This window comes from Rosa chinensis, chromosome 2 (genome assembly GCF_002994745.2).
Source record: "Rosa chinensis cultivar Old Blush chromosome 2, RchiOBHm-V2, whole genome shotgun sequence".
Classification (NCBI taxonomy): Eukaryota; Viridiplantae; Streptophyta; class Magnoliopsida; order Rosales; family Rosaceae; genus Rosa; species Rosa chinensis.
In genome coordinates this window covers 80090543-80107211 of record NC_037089.1, presented here as the reverse complement: position 1 = coordinate 80107211, position 16669 = coordinate 80090543, and the positions used below count along the sequence as shown (strand labels likewise).

At 37.6% G+C, this 16669-nt stretch overlaps 1 protein-coding gene across 3 annotated transcripts; it reads left to right on the top strand.

Annotated features, from left to right (window-relative positions):
- Positions 1 to 1381: 1381 nt before the first annotated feature.
- Positions 1382 to 3949, top strand: LOC112189865. 3 transcript variants are annotated; one of them, XR_002932121.2, is made up of 5 exons: positions 1382 to 1656; positions 1743 to 1768; positions 1853 to 1885; positions 3418 to 3621; positions 3793 to 3949. XR_002932121.2 is itself a non-coding variant. In XM_024329240.2 (3 exons), the coding sequence occupies exons 1-3, from the start codon at positions 1945 to 1947 to the stop codon at positions 3891 to 3893; spliced, it is 360 nt and encodes a 119-aa protein (XP_024185008.1). In that variant the 5' UTR covers positions 1930 to 1944; the 3' UTR covers positions 3894 to 3949. The 3 variants fall into 3 exon arrangements, 1 of the variants encoding a protein (XP_024185008.1); XR_002932120.2 differs by lacking the exons at positions 1382 to 1656; positions 1743 to 1768 and having other exon boundaries at positions 1806 to 1885; XM_024329240.2 differs by lacking the exons at positions 1382 to 1656; positions 1743 to 1768; positions 1853 to 1885 and adding an exon at positions 1930 to 1999.
- Positions 3950 to 16669: the final 12720 nt, after the last annotated feature.

The following is a 16669-nucleotide window of genomic DNA, read 5'->3' as shown; positions in this document are numbered from 1 at the left end:
TAAGACATTATATGATGAAGGATTGATTTCTGAAGAGATTTATTCATTAGCACATGGTGTAGACCCGCGCAGTGTCCAGTATACAGGGTGCATGGCAAATGATATTAGTGGTCCGTCAAATGGATTGAGCAATACCACACCACACAGGATAGTGGCATTATGATGATTGGGTCCCATAATGGTGAACCTTGCACCTTTTATGGGAGTCTTGTTAGTGTGGTTCAATTACATTTTCGAAAACAGTACAGTACAATTCTTTTTAAATGTCAATGGTATAATTCTAATCCCAAAAAGATGAAGTTTGACTACCATTTGACGTCGTTGAACGTTAAAAACCAATGGTACCAGCATGATACTTATGTGCTAGCAAAACAAGCCCATAAGGCGTTTTATCTTGATGACCTGAAATTGGGGCATCCTTGGAAAGTTGTCCAGAAGATTCAATATAGGCACTTGTGGGATGTTCCAGAAAGAGAAGAAGACGAAGATCTTGTAGTCTGTGATAATGACCCTGGTGACGAGGACGATGACGCTAATGTATGGGAAGTTCACGTAGAAGATGATGAAACTAGTACATCTATGCGCAGACATGATGTGGAACCTGAAACTATTATCATCAACAACACAAATAAAGAAAAGAATGCAGTAGATGACGATGATTTTATTGACGATGATTCTACGGATGATGATCTTATGTTGGAGCATACTAGAGCTCTTGGTGAAGAAGAATTACTGGGTGATCATAGTGACACAAATAGTGACTAAATTTATGATCCGAGTTATTTGAATTTTTTCGAGGCTTTCCATTATTATTATTATTATTTTAAAAGAATGTGGCTTTCCATATTAGTAGACAAGATGAAAAAAGATATTGTTTAGTATTTTTCTTAATAACTTGCTGTTTTTTTTGTCTTTAAATAAAATCGTGTCCAGTTTATATATATATATATATCTATACTATTATTAAGAGAAGAGGCTTTGTTAGCCAAAGTGGGTGTGAAAATACAATAAAACCCTTATATTAATTTCAAATAATTTTTAATAATTGAGTGGTAGTATGGTAAATAGAAAAATTAAAAATGATAAAATAAATAATTTTCAAATAATTAACTACCCATGTCTGCAACCCACAATTCAGATAACTTCCCACTTTCTTTTTTCTCAAATAACTTTTTTTTTTAATATAATAATTATAAAAATTTTACACATGCAGAGCATGTGAGCAGAAAACTAATATATATATATATATTGTTACGTAGATATATATAGAAATTAATTATACTTGTTATTCCATAATTATCAAGATATCAATCTAATTATTGTTATGATTTCGATAACTACGGTTTTGGTTATATGTATTTACTTTTTTGTCAAATCATTCTTATCCTTCAAAGGAACTTGATAACATACTCAACCCTTTCTTCCCGTTCTTCTCTCGTACAACAGTCGCCGCGCACTCACAGAAATCTTTATCACGCTATCCTTCCTGTTCTTCTCTCTCAAACAAGCGGGAAAATTAGGAGGGATTTTGAGAGAAAAGAGAGGAGTCCTATTTAGGATTCTTCTCAACCCAAAAGAGATGGACAAATATAAAAGGGAACAAAGCCGCCTCATTAGAACATCAACTTCTCTGTTCAATCCTCATCTCGATCAAGGGTCTGTTGCAAACTATCAAGTTTTTTTTTCTTTCTTTCTGGGTTTTGGTTTGTATTGTTTCTGACTTTCTCTCTCTTTGTTTTCAGTTCTTTCTCCTTGACTGACGTTGCTGGTAACAGGTTTCTCTTTCTCTTTCTGTAATCTTGAATTTCTTTTGTTTCTTGATTTTGATTCTTTCTTTTCTGTGGAATTGCAGATTGAAGGTGTTTCAAACACATCCACCAAAACGGTAGATTTTCTCTTATTGTCTGATTTGGATCTACCCAAGTCTCTTATTGTTCAAAATTAATGTTTTCTAACCTTCTGGTTTTCATGTTTCCGAAGCAAGAAAACTGCTTTGTATGTGAGTGCAGCCAATTTTTCAATTAAGTTTTTATTATGTCTGCTCTGGCTTGTCAATTGGTGATATCGATCTGGCTAGAATTCCAGATTCCTTCTCTCCCTTTTTAGTCTTCTTCTTCTTATTTCTTGTTATATAAAATCTGAAAAATTATTGCCATTTTGACTCGCTCAATCTCCACCTACATGCATGTCCTTCTGTTTGTTTGATATGGATTATCACAAGAAAATCTTCTTTTCTTTTCTCTAAACTCTAGTCTGTGCATAATTGACTTTAGACTAAAAACTAATTATGCCTCTTGCAAATTAACATGAATTGAGTGTTCTGTCCCATTCCTTTCTTTTCTTTTTGATGTTGCTGTTACTAGTTTGTGAGTTAAACTCCTTTAACTTGAAGAGAAGTTTTCGAATGTTTTATGTACAGGCCTAGTTCTTTATGTAACTATCATGATGGTTTTTCCTTAAATTTTCTTACTGTTTATAGATGCTTATTGGTCTTTCTTTCCTTTCCTGATTTCTTTTCTTTACTGGTATTCCAGATGAGTATTGAGTACCTATATCATCCATGTTTAGCCAGTTAGATTGTTGTTCTTAAAATTGCTATGTGCTTGTGGTGTGTTTCTATAATTTTAGTTTGAAAAGTTGAAGCACCTCTGATGTGTTTATATTTGTTCCTGTACTAGACCTGTGTGAATGTGGCTTTGTTGTTATATTCAGAGCTTTTATGTTGAGTGTTCAAAAACAAAAAAAATCCAACTTCTCAGGTTCTTGTAATCTTAAGCATTTGAAATGTGATTTAGAATTAATGTGTATAAACATTAATGTGATTTAGAATCTTAAGGGGATGAAATCTGCTGTCCCCAAAAACACTGTGCCAAACTAGTCCCCATGCATTCATTGGTCCACAAAGAATAAAATATGGAACAAAAGATTAAGAAAATATTTTCTTAATCTTTGTGGACCAATGAATGCATAGGCTTAATCTTTGTGGACCAATGACTGCATAGGGATAGGTTTGGCATAGGGTATTAGGGACAGCAGATTTTATCCCAATCTTAAGCGTTAGAATTTAATTATGGATTTTGTGGTTACGTTTCATTAATGTGTATGTATGTATGTGTCATTGTGTCCTTGATGAAACAACAAAGAATGAGGATCTATAGTAAGTTGGAGATTGGTTCGTTGCTAAGGCAATCCATCTTCTTATTCCTAAGCTTCAAATCTGCAACATTAATTCAAGAACTATTATTTTAGATCACCAGTACATATGCTTGAAATTCACTCATGTTACTAAAGCTTGAGTTCTCGATCATTGAATACAATATGTTCCTTATTGCTTGCTGTTGTACTGTAGTTTTCAAGATCATTTGTTTTAGCTTATCTCATGTTATTATTTCAACTCCTTTTTGTCATGTGTTGCAGATGTCGTCTCAATCTCTGCAACTTGGCCGAAGAAAAATGATAAGGAAGCCTGCTACTGCAACAACAAGACGGTACCATCCAAATCTGCTTCTCAACTACCATCACAACCAGCCCTGAGAGCAACTTCTAATGCAGCAGCCACAATAACTCAATTGCCATTTGAAGAGCCACAAGTCAATCAACATCCTATAACTCACAACTCAGGTAAAGATGTGAATACATATGTCACTTGTTATCCTTAACGAGGGTTTGATATATATTAGTTTCAGTTTCTGTCTTCTTATCTTTTTATCTTTTTATCCTTAACGAGGGTTTGATATATGTTAGTTTCAGTTTCTGTCTTCTTATCTTTTTATCTGATTATGTCTTTGGAAGAGATGAAGACGGTGTCCAAAACAATGGAGATAATTCGGAAACAGAGGATTTGGAGGAAGACTTGTGATTCAAAAAGTCATTTTCAGTCATTTTTAGTTTAGGATTTAGTTAGTCTTGGCAAACAATTTTTCTTTTTATTAGCTATTATTATTTTTGGGTTGAATTTTGTAAACTCTATTTGATTTATGATTTAATAAGTCTTTGATTATTATTAATAAATTAAAATTTTTTAATATTCAAATTATTCTGAAAATTTTAAATAAATAATTATCAAATGAGACAAACAATCCAGCCTCATTTGAAGTCATTCGCAACAAACAATGATTCTTTTGCATATGTTGCAAATCATTATATGCAGCATTATATGCGATCTCGCCTATTATTTTTTTCAACAAATATTTAATCTTGCATTTTATATTTTCGACAATTATACTAATTTGACATATCTTTATAAAGATATTGGCAACAATCCTGAATTGTAGTAAAATGTCTAAATTTCTCGCTAAATTGAAAATGCGACGACTCTGGATCGTCACAACAAGTTGTCGCCTTATGTGTTTTACTGATTGTCAAAAGCGACGAAATTACAGGGTTGTCATTTTTTCAATATGCAACACAATTAGTTCCTCGACGAAATTATGTGAGACAAACAAGAAGCCTCGCTTATAAGTTTCTACAACAAAAAAACATGTGTCGCATATTAATATATGCAACAAAAATGAAACCTCGCAGTTACTTTTTGCAACAAAAAAAAGTCCCGCATATAAATTTTTGATCAAATATATAAGCCTCGCAAATGGAATATGCAACGTAAACGAGGTCTCGTATATTAGAAATTGTAACAAACATAAAGTCTCGCTTATAGCATTCTGTAACACACTCACTTGTCTCGCAATATGTCATACGCGAGGAACAAATTGCGTCGCTTATTGAAAATGCAACAAACACCCAAGCCTTGCATATGGAATATGCGACGTACACGAAGTCTCATTTATTAAAAATAGCAACAAATATAAAGTCTCGCATATAGTTTTTAGTAACACACTTGTGTGTCTCACAATTTGTTATATGCGAGGAACCAAATGCGTCGCATATTGAAAAAGCGACAACTGTCTAATTTTGTCGCTTTTGACAATCAGTAAAACACATAAGGCGACAACTGGTTGCGACAACCCAAAGTCGTCGCATTTTTAATTCAGCGAGAAATTTAGACTTTTTACAACAACTTTGGGTTGTCGCCGATGACATTTTCTCTTGTAGTGTACTTCTGGAAAACTGCAATTATAGATGGAGTTACAAGGTACTACCATTGACACTAAGGTGTTTGTTCTTCCCGTAAATGGTTGTGAGGTTCTCCTAGGGGCTTCTTGTGACGTCCCGAACACGAATTCACCGGTTTACTAGTCACTTGGACGGTGAACGATCTTTACTTTCACTTTTACTATAGTTTTAGTACTTTTAGTGGCCCTAAAAGTTGACTTTTTGTTTGGGTCAAAATTTGAGAAAATTTCCTTCATGAAAGTCGTAGAGGACGTTAAACCGAGCGCATGCATACTTGGTTCGTAAAAATCGGAGTTCGTATGCGAAAGTTATAAGCGAAATATGAAAGTTACTGTTTATGGTAGATTGGTATAAATTTAAAAAGTTACTATAGCCGGGTAACTTTTCTTTCTTTTCTCTCTCCTTCCCCCGTGCTCTCTCTGACTCTCTTCTGCAACTCTCTCTTTCTCTCTTCTGCAACTCTCTCTTCCACCACCTCTAGGCCACCAAATGGCGAGCTGCGAGCATCGATAGACTCGTCTCCTCCTCCTTAACACGCAGGTGGGAGTTGTTTACGGCAATTTGGCCGGAAATGTGGAGATAGAAGTCAACATTTTTACTGTAGCCGATTTCTGGCCACCTCCGGTCATAAAATCAGGTCCATTAGAAGCGTCTTAAACCACTCTTCATGCTCGCCAAGTTTCATAACCCTGATCGAAGCACGGAGGAAGAAAGCATAATTGGAAAATTTCACTATACTTCAGAGTGCTTAATTGTTCGGCCACTTCAAGGTATTTTCTGACTTTGTCACAGTTGAGAAAGTTATTGGAAATGTTGAGATGATGCTGTGGATGAAATTTGGTGGCCGGAGGAGGAGTTGGCCACCGCATGAATAGGGCGACGGTGAATAGTGCGGTGTATGAACAGTGATTTACATGATGTTTTTTTTAAGCTAGTTAAATCCTATATTTGTTGTAGAGTTTGTAAATGTGATTTTGGTGGATTTGGGAGTGATTTGTTATGGATTAGGAATTTTTGAAGTTTAGTGAGACAGGTGTCGATTATGGGAATCCGACCTTCGTATTTTCCCTTGTTTCCGCTTTGGAATACTTAATCGATGAATTGGTAATAGTGGTAAAGTTTGGATTGAATCCAAGAAGAAGTGGATAGGTGATTTATGAGGATATGATGTGGGAATGGTAATTAATTTCCGGATTGTTATTCACAAATTATAATTGTGTACAGGACGACATACCGAGCTACTGCTCGACGAAGGAAACCGTTTGTATGGGAGTATGGTCGCCTAAACAGTACTGTGAGTGGACATTTATTTTAAATTAAATGTGCATGCAGTATATTATTAATTTCCGATTGAGGTTTAATTTATTATTTGAATTATTGAATATTATGACTTTATGAGCTTGATTTCTTGAGATTTATTATGCTCTATGAGTTACGGGATTTTTAGTGGATTTCCTTCCCGAGGGCTTTCAATAGATTTTCAAGCTAATTATTTATGAGTTATTGAGTTGGGAAATGATTTTCGGGAAGTGACTGATTCAGAAAATATTATGAGCATTATTGATTTCGAATATAAGTTTTTATGATGATATACGAGTACGAAGGATTTAGCAAATATTTGAGCATGATTGAATTATCGAGATTTATTGAGTTTTGAGCTCCGCACTTATCAGCCTTGAAGTTAGATTGAGTTTTCTTTTCGAAAACATTTATTAATTTACAGAGTATTTGATTTATGCTTTCGAGGATGCTTTGAGATATTGAGGTTTGATTTAGTGAGATAATCCTGAGTTATGCTTTCGGTGAATTTTTAATGTTTTATTGAAGTAACAACGAGTTTCTTTCCGAAAGCAAGTAATTGAAAGAGGTTGTTTCCAGTTTATTGAGGAGCTTATCAGTCAGCGCATGCATGCATTACCTAGTTGGCAGTCCCTTCTAGGTAATAGTCTGGTTGGCAGTCCCTTCCAGACTATAGTCCAGTTGGCAGTCCCTTCCGATGCCTCATCGGGTTGTCAGTCCCTCTCAGGTGACATGAGGTAGTAGTTGGCAGTCCCTTCTCACTACCTGTGGTTAGTTGGCCGTCCCTTCTATCCTCCACCTCCTGTTCCGGTTGGCAGTCCCTTCCGATGCGTCATCTGGGTGGCAGTCCCTCCCAGATGGCATGAGATGACTAGACAACAGTCCTTTCTAGTCATCAAACGAACCTCTTGAAAATGATGTTTTAAAAAAAAAGGATTGAGGATGAGATTTTAAGAGATTGCAGTAAAGTTGATGATTGAAAGTATTTCTAAGATTGTTAATGCATGCGAGGTTTTAGAGAATAACTTAGGAAAGCATTAAGTTGTACTTATTCATTCGAAATTACTTAATTTTCGTCCACTCACTCTAACAGATTTTAAATGTTTTCCCCTGAGCCCTTCGGTTTTAAATGCTCAGTTTGCAGGCCAGTTTAGCTTGAGGTCGAGCGTACTTGGGGTTGAGGCATAGCTGTCATAGCTTCCGCATTATAAAAGTATCGGTTCTTTATCTTATATTTTATCATCTTGTACGTCTGTACATTAGATTGCTCTGATAACCCATGATATTAATATTCTTACGTTTAGAATTGTTGTAAATTGGAGATGTTGTGATACGGGGAGCAGGGTGGCTCCAGAAGATTAAGGGCGGATTATTTTAGAAGTGTAAATGTCTTCTTACAGGTTTTTGGGTAGTCCACTTTTAGAGGGAGTTCCGCCAAATTTTTGGTAGAATTTCTTCTAAGGTGGGCCCCGCAGGGCTATTTAGGATTTCAAGGTGAAATCCGGGGCGGGTCCTATCACTTCTTGGCTTAAAACATTGGGTGATATAGTGTGGAACTTTGAGAAGATGACTATGAAGTTTACTATTGGTGATCAGAGTCATTTTTTACAAGGTTTGCTATCGGGTGACATAACTATGGTTAATAGTACCGCAATGACAAAGTTACTTCAACAACAAAAGGAGGTTATGTTCATACAGCTGATAGAAGTAACAGATCAGTTGGAATTACAGCATAACCTACATCCAAACATTGCTGCATTAATCAATCAGTTCACCACCTTGTTTGACAAGCCAACCACTTTACCTCCTCATAGACTACATGATCATTAGATTACACTCATTCCTGGATCTTCTCCGATCAATGTGAGACCTTATCGTTACCCTCAATTTCAGAAAAACGAAATAGAAAAAATTTGTGGAGAATTCTTGGTTGGTGGAGTAATACAACCTAGCAATAGTCTATTTCCCTTTCCAGTCCTATTAGTCAAGATAAATTATGGTAGTAATCATTTGTGCGTGGACTATAGAGCCCTGAATGCTCAAATTGTGAGGGATAAATTTATGATCCCCGTAGTGGACGAACTTTTGGATGAGTTACATAGGTATGTGATTTACTCGAAACTTGATCTCTGGTCGGGTTATCACCAGATCAGAATGCACACTAATGATATTCCAAAAACTACTTTTCAAACTCACCAGGGTCATTATGAGTTCTTAGTGATGCCATTTGGCCTCACTAATGCCCCTTCTACATTTCAATCCCTAATGAATGATGTGTTCCAGGATTATTTGAGGAAGTTTGTCCTCATTTTTTTTTTATGATATTCTTATTTACAGCAAATCCTTGGAGGAGCATTTGGAACATTTAGCTTTGGTTTTTTCAAAGTTTCCGGAGTATGAATTGAAGATCAAGATAATTAAGCAAGTGTGCATTTGAAACTACGCAAGTGGAATATTTGGGACACATCATTTCTGCACAAGGAGTAGCCATAGATCCAGCAAAGATTGAAGTCATTAGGAATTGGCCAAAGCCCACGACTTTGAAGGGGTTGAGAGGTTTTTTAGGAATGTCTGGGTATTACAGGAAATTTGCCAAGGGTTATGGTGTGATTGCTAAACCATTGACTAATATGCTTAAGAAGGACAATTTTCAGTGGACACCTGGAGCAAAGAAGGCTTTTGAGGATCTTAAATTGGTCATGACTTCTACACCTATTCTTGCTTTACCTGATTTCTCTAAGGACTTTGTGGTTGAGTGTGATGCTTCAGGGTTAGGTTTGGGAGCTGTTCTTTCTCAAGACGGACATCCAATCGCTTTTTTAAGCAAGTCTTTCGCTCCTAAACACTTGGCACTTTGTGTTTATGACAAGGAAATTTTGGCGGTTGTGTTTGCTGTGGAACATTGGCGACCTTACCTTTTTGGTAATCATTTCAATATCGTCACAGATCATAGAACAATTCAGTATTTCCTGAACCAATGTATCACTACTCCTTCCCAACAAAAGTGGTTATTGAAGTTACTTGGGTATGATTACAGCATTGTTTATAGGTCTGGAACTCACAATACTATCCTTGATGCTCTCTCAAGGCAAGTTGTGCTTAAGCAATTGATGGGAATTTCCAGACAAGTCTTGGATTATATGTGAGAGATTGTTGATGTTTGCAGGTCTGATGTGGAGACAAGGCAACTTATTGCTCATTTGGGACAAGGAGCAGCTTGTTCTAAGCATTTCTCAATCGATAACGGGAAGCTGCTTTACAGACGCATGTTTTTTGTTCCTGCAAAATATGGATGGCGAATGAAAATAATGCAAGAATTTCATGGGGGTAAGGAAGGTGGTCACTCAAGGTGGCTGTGCACTTATAAGAGAATTTTGAGAAGTTTCTTATGGCCGGGCATAAAAAAAGAAGTAAAGTCTTTTGTTTCCGAGTGTATTATTTGCCAGCAAGTTTACTATGAGTCGTTATCACTTCCTGGTCTACTTCAACCAAACCCTATACCAGAAGGAGTGTGGACTGCTAATTCAATGGACTTCATAGATGGACTCCCAAAAATTGACGGTAAAACTTCTATTTTAGTGGTAGTAGATAGGTTAACAAAATATGGCCACTTTATTGCTCTCAATCATCCATATACAACTAAGTCTATAGCTGAGCTTTTTGTGAAAGAAATCTTCAGGTTGCATGGAATGCCATAACATATAATCAGTGATAGGGACCCAGTCTTTCTCAGTGCTTTTTGGAATAGTTTTTTTGAATTACAAGGTACAAAATTGGGGAAGAGTACTGCATACCACCCACAAAGTGATGGTCAGACTAAATGCTTGAATCGAGTTCTAGAGCAGTACTTGAGAAGTGTGATATGTGAGCAAAAGAAGAGTAGGTGGCCTGAGATGCTTCCCTAGGCTAAGTGTGGTACAATACCACTTACCACTCAGCCATCAAGATGAGTCCTTTTTAGGCATTGTATGGAGTTCCTCCTCCTCAAGTGCATTCATACATTCCAGGCACCACCTCTGTGTATCATGTAGATGAGATGTTGAAAAATAGAGATGAATTCTTGGGATCTCTCAAAAGAAACTTGGTTCAGGCCTAACAAAGGATGAAGACATATTATGACAGGCATCACACAGATAGGGAATTCAATGCGGGGGATTGGGTGTTCCTCAAGCTTCAACCTTATAGGCAACAGTTAGTACAAAAGAGGAAGTCACACAAACTAGCTCCTAAGTTCTTTGGACCCTTCCAAGTCATAGAAAGGATTGGGAAAGTGGCGTATAAGTTGCAGCTACCTCCTATTGCAAAAGTTCATCCTGTTTTTCATGTTTCTTTGCTCAAGAAGAAATTGGGTGAGTCTGTCATCACTTCTCCTCACTTGCCTCCTGAATTTGACTCTAACAAAGTGAATTGGTCGCCTGCTAAAGTGTTAGATAGAGCTATGTTTAAATTAGGGAATGCTCCGGTGATTAAGTGGTTGATGCAGTGGAAGAACGGTACTGAGGAAGATGCTACTTGGGAAGATGTTAACAATCTGCAGCTGCGATTTCCAGATTTCAAGGGTTGAGTTTGGTCCTTGCAAGGGTGGTGGGATGATGAGATCCCCATCTCATCCTTTGTTACTGAATTATTATCTAGTTGTTTCTTACTGTGTTTAGGTAAGAATATGGGTGTGAGGTGTCACTATAGCTGTCAAGCATAGGATCATGTGTGCTTTGGAGTTTGGATCAGTTGTTGGAATGGACAGCTGTCCAGTTCAATTTGAGACCTTAGCATCTATATGTATTGGCTTGGCCAAGCTTTATGAATATATCGAAGAATTATCTTTTCATCTTAGTATTTTCTTTCTCTTTTCTCTGTTTTCTTCTACACACTAGAGTTAGGATCTCATTAGGATTCATCTCCTTCTACCTTACCGAGTCATTGGTACTTTCTCTTTAATGTCTCCAGAGGCATCCTTGGGTCAAAGTGTTTGGCTCCATTTTTGTTGCAGATGGTCAACAATCTCTTTTCTGCGTGGGCGTGCCAGCACCGTTTGGGTGCGGTCGTCGGGGGTGTCCCTTGACCTGACTTCTTTCGAGCGATTGTGGAAGAGGAGAGCACTAGCCTCGTCATGGGATTCTTTGTGCCTTGCGGTGAGGACTTTTGCTAAGCTTCTTCAAAATCACACAATCGATACTAGACGTCACAGATCGAGCAGAGCGAAAATTACTGGGAAGTGGAGAGAACTTGCTAAAGCCTGACTTTAGCTTGGTTGGTTTGGAAAGGCATTACCCTTGCTTAGCTGGTTTCATAACCGTTGTGGTCGCGATACTACAGTCGGCTCCCGAGGAGACTAGGACCGAAGCACTTTGACAGAGGGTTTGGTGACACTGACAGTCGACTCCTAAGGATTCTGGGATTGGAGTGTGGTCACCGGTAAGGGAAGGAGAGGGGGTTGCTCCGGAGAGGCTTGGATAATCGTAGAGATTAATTGATGAATTATGTTTGTTACTTCGTCGTAGCCTCCATATATAGGCTACCAGGCCACAGTGGTTGGTCTTAATCAAATCATGATGGGTTAAGTACTAATAGAATCATGGTGGGTTAAGCATGGTTCTAAAAAACGCTAAGCGCTAGTCGGGCGGAAGTCCCGGGACTAGCGCCCAAGGGCCTAGGCGGGGACTAGGCGGTTTTTTTTTTTTTTAATTTTAATTTTATTTTATAACATATAATTATATAAATAAAAATATAAAAAGTATTATATGAAACTCCTACATTCAATTTGATTCAATTTACAAATAGATGGAACACTGAGCATAAATTTATTTCAATCAAAACTTTCCTTTAACTAAATCCTTCGAGGAAAAAGATACAACAAAAGGATGGGTAGAACACTAAAGTGCTAACTACCACTTCAGACCATTGTCCACCAACAAGAAATGTGACCATATGTAGCCTTGACTATACAGCACAGGTTATCAGTGGGAAGGTTTGGCTCAAACAGAGGGTATGCGGTCTGTAATTCCCAGCGACCCTCCGAGATCCAACTTAGCAACTCATACAAGAACAAACACGTCCAGGAGTAAAGTACATATACTATTTGTGGGACTGCAGTATGAGTTGAATTAGCGAACTGTTCATATTGTCCAGGAGTGCAGTATGAGTTTCCAAAACAAATACTGCCACAGCAGCAACCTGTTCATATTGTAATAAATTCAACTTAGCAACTCATACAAGAACAAACATGTCTAGGAGTATCAACATAGTGTTTTAAATCCATGGTATCTTTTATCACGCGATCCACAATATTTGGAATCCTTGATCTGTTAGTGAGCTGGGGCATGGCCTGCATGACAAGAAATCAATTGAATCAATCTTCAATAAACTCCAACTACTTTTCTAGGGACAGCATATCAGTAATTACAAACACAGAGAGATGAGATAGTAATAACAAAATTAACAACTATGAAGTATGAACAAAATTGGAAAAACTGAAATCGAACCCATAAATGGAAAACTAGTATCGATTGAACCCAGCCTTACCCAGAAATCCAAATCTGAAATTGAATCCTTAAGTCTGTAACTAAAGTGAGTAACCAAGCAACTTACCCAGAAATCAGAAATCGAACCAGCTTCAAGAATCTGAAATCAAAAACTGAAATCGAAGTATCGATTGAACCCAACCTTCAAGCCTTCAAGAACCATAAATCTGCTTGAGCCTTGACTCTTGAGGACGTCTACTCTGCTGCTTGAAGAATGGAAGACTGAAAATTGAAAACCCAGTAACGCAGTCGTAGTAAGAGACTGATCAATTGAAGACTATGAAGATTGAAGAGTGAAAAACACAAACCCATAAACCCAGACTTACCAGTTACCACCGTCAGTCCATCACCATCGAAGAGAGAATAGGCCGTGAGAGAGGACTCAGAGGAGAGAGGGAGAGGGGCTGTGCGGCGAGTGATTGGGTCTAGGATTTGGTTTTGTCGAAGATTTGAAAAAAAAAATATCACCGAAACGCCTAATCACCTACCTCCCAGCAACGCCCATCACCGCCTAGGAGGCCGACTTTCTGCCCAGCACCTAGCTCGATCGACTAGACCATAATCAGAATGGGGTGGCTGCGCCTAGCGCCTAGGCGCCACTTACGGCGATTTTTAGAACCTTGGGGTTAAGCACTTAAGCACTAATTGAATCATGATGGGTTAAGCACTTAAGCACTAATGGAATCATGGTGGGTTAAGCACTTAAGCACTAATTGAATCATGATGGGTTAAGCACTTAAGCACTAATTGAATCATGATGGGTTAAGCACTAATGGAATCATGATGACATATTCCCTGTTGGCCACCATGAAATGTAGTTGAATGCTTCCCCACGTGCATGCCATATTCCTTAATTGAATGGAGTATGAATATTCGCATGGGTGTGCCTTTTCTTGCAGCTTGCATAATCTTCTATAATTCTGCAGGTAGGCTTTATTTAGTCTCTAAATAATATATTTCGAACTTGTTGACAATATATAGCTTGAGCCACTGACATTGGCTCAATTTCTCCAAGACACGCCTTGTCAGGCCAAAATGCTCATTTTGGGTTCAAACATTGCCCCCCATACCTCGAAGTCAAAGGTCTTCGTCTTGACTAAAGAGGTCTTGAATCAGCACTGCTCTTATAATGTCGTTGCTCCAAAGCCACTTGTATTGGCTTGACTGAAATTACTTGATTGATTCTATATAGGCCTCTAAATAGGCCATAAAGCTTGAATGCCACAATTTGAATTGCCTTTGTCATGAACTAACGCTTTCTTTGCCAACTTTATTGCCCCCCGTGTATCTGATATCTGATATGCAGTGAATTGGCGAAACTTGGGCAGGTTGTAGAAGATCAAAACTTTAGCGTGCCCTCCATGCGAAGGAGACTGCTTTTGATCGCTAATGAGGATCCTTCTCTTCCTTGGTGGTAGCTTCGCCATGTGTATAGCAGCAAGTATCTGCCTTGTTCGCTGGCTCTCTGTTGATTTTCTCAAATGTAGGTGTTGGAGCTGCTTCGCTGGCTAAATCAAGTTTGATCAAGGCCTATAGTACTTGGCGAAATAAGATGCAGAATAGCAAACTGTTTACTGCCATTTAATCCTTCGCGAATCTTATGCTAAAGAGGATGATTGAGTCATGGCTATCAACACCATGACATGTGACCAACTGAACCCACCATACTTGCTGCAACTTTAGCATCTAAAACTGCATGCGTTTTAATCATGTTTAATTAAAAAACATCAGGCCACTACGTTGGCCCTGTGGTTGTAAGAAAGGTGCAATGCCATCTCTTCACCGCCGCCTCAGATGCAATTCTCAAGATGGAATAATGACTAATTAATTATCAACTAGAGCCACTCACTGGCCCAGCTAATAAATTAATCTCTAAAAATATCTGAGCCACAAATCAAGGTGTAGTGGAGAAGTGTTCCTTGCGAACAAATTTTCTTCGTTAACATTTTCTGACTATTTCCTTTAAGGAAGATCTGAGTAAGGAGAAATCTTCTCAAGAGAGACTGAGTGAGGAGAAATCTCTTTGAGCTTGGCGAAAAAGTTCTTCGTGAACACTCACTAACTTTCTCCTTAAGCTGGATTTAATGAGGACCCAAGACCTTTAAAATGTTTCTAATATTTCTTTGAGGAGAAATCTCCTCGAAGCAGATTCGAGTAAGGAGAAATTTCCTTGAGTTTGAGTCTCTGTTCCATCACTTCAGCTCCTCATCTTGATGTTTAGCTTCCTCTCAGTAGATGACAGTTTGCTCTCTACAAGATCATGGGGGAGGCCATCTATGCTTCACTCCAAGCTCCGATGTATCAAAATTTATAGCATGAAAACCCTTCTTGTAAGAGCTTGCAGGAAAAGAACACGGATACTTCGCGTCAAAGACTTGGAAGAAGTTTGGCTTGTAGGAGGAGTAATCTTGCCCCCTAAGTATCCTTGTTGGTTGGTGCAGCATGATCTTCAATTGCAACTTTGGAGATGAGGATGAACATAGATTGGCTTTGTTGCCGACTACCATGTCATAGATCTTTGTAGAATTAGCCACGAATTGGCTTTTGCATTCGACCACTTGCTGGTCTGAATTCTCCATATCAAGAGCTTCAAAGAACCTGAACTCCTTCATATGATTTTTGGAACTGATAATCAAATAATAATTATCATCATATTCATCATAGATTGACTCCACATCGAGATCATATTTAGAGTCACCAAAGAGTGGCATATCAAATATTTGTTTGCCTCTATACTCTTTCCAGGCATCATATCGAGATGCCTCTATGGATTGTTCAGTATCATCATAGACAAATTTCTTTGGCAAGAAATTTGAAACTGGATAACTGTAAACAAGAGTTAACTTGTATCGCGAATAACAAATTGGCCACTTAGAATATTTATTTTGGCCATTCAGGCAACGTGGGTTGTAGATGTTTTCTCCACATATATCAAAGCCACAGCATGGCCCCGAAACATTGGTGAAGAATTGAAGTTGAATTGACCAATAAAGCCACAGATTGGCTTTCCAAGGCCACAACTTAATTGATAATTAAGTTGGCCATGGCCTAATTGATGATATGCATGACAATGTCTAGAGCCAAGAAAGCCACATGCATGATTAGAGGTGGCAAATGGGCCAGGCCGGCTCATTTTAAGCGGGTCTAGTCATGCTTCGTGCCGTGCTTGGGTCGGTCCATTTATTATCGTGCCGGGCTCGTGCCGGCCCATTTACTTAAACATTAAGCCCGGTCGGGCCCATGGCTTGAGCCCATATCGTGCTGGGCCGTGCTCGTGCCTACCCACTATAAAGCACGATTTTAAAATCTTAATTTGAATAAATAAAAATAATTTTATTTAACTATTTAGAAAATTCAAATAAATTAAGTTCTACAATATTTTTCTCATTCTTAGCTGTTTAAGATTAGTTTTCTAATAATTTTTTATATTCCACTACAAGAAAGAAAGAAAGAAAAAAAAAAACTCAATATATTGCTTTTAGTATATTATTGTGAGATTAATCTTTATTAATATAATGAAGATTTAGTATCATATTATTCTTTCCTTCATTCTATAGTTGTATTATTATGAGATTAGTCTTTATTCATAAACATATATTTAATATTTAGAAAAAATACTTTATGTCAAAACAAGGATATAATGTTTTTTTTCTTCACTATTTTGACAACATAAAAGAAATAACATTGGTGGAATTGTCATGAGATTTTAAATAAGGAGGTCTAATATTTAAATCTCATCATTGTGGTTCTTTAATATTTTTAAAAATAAAATAAAA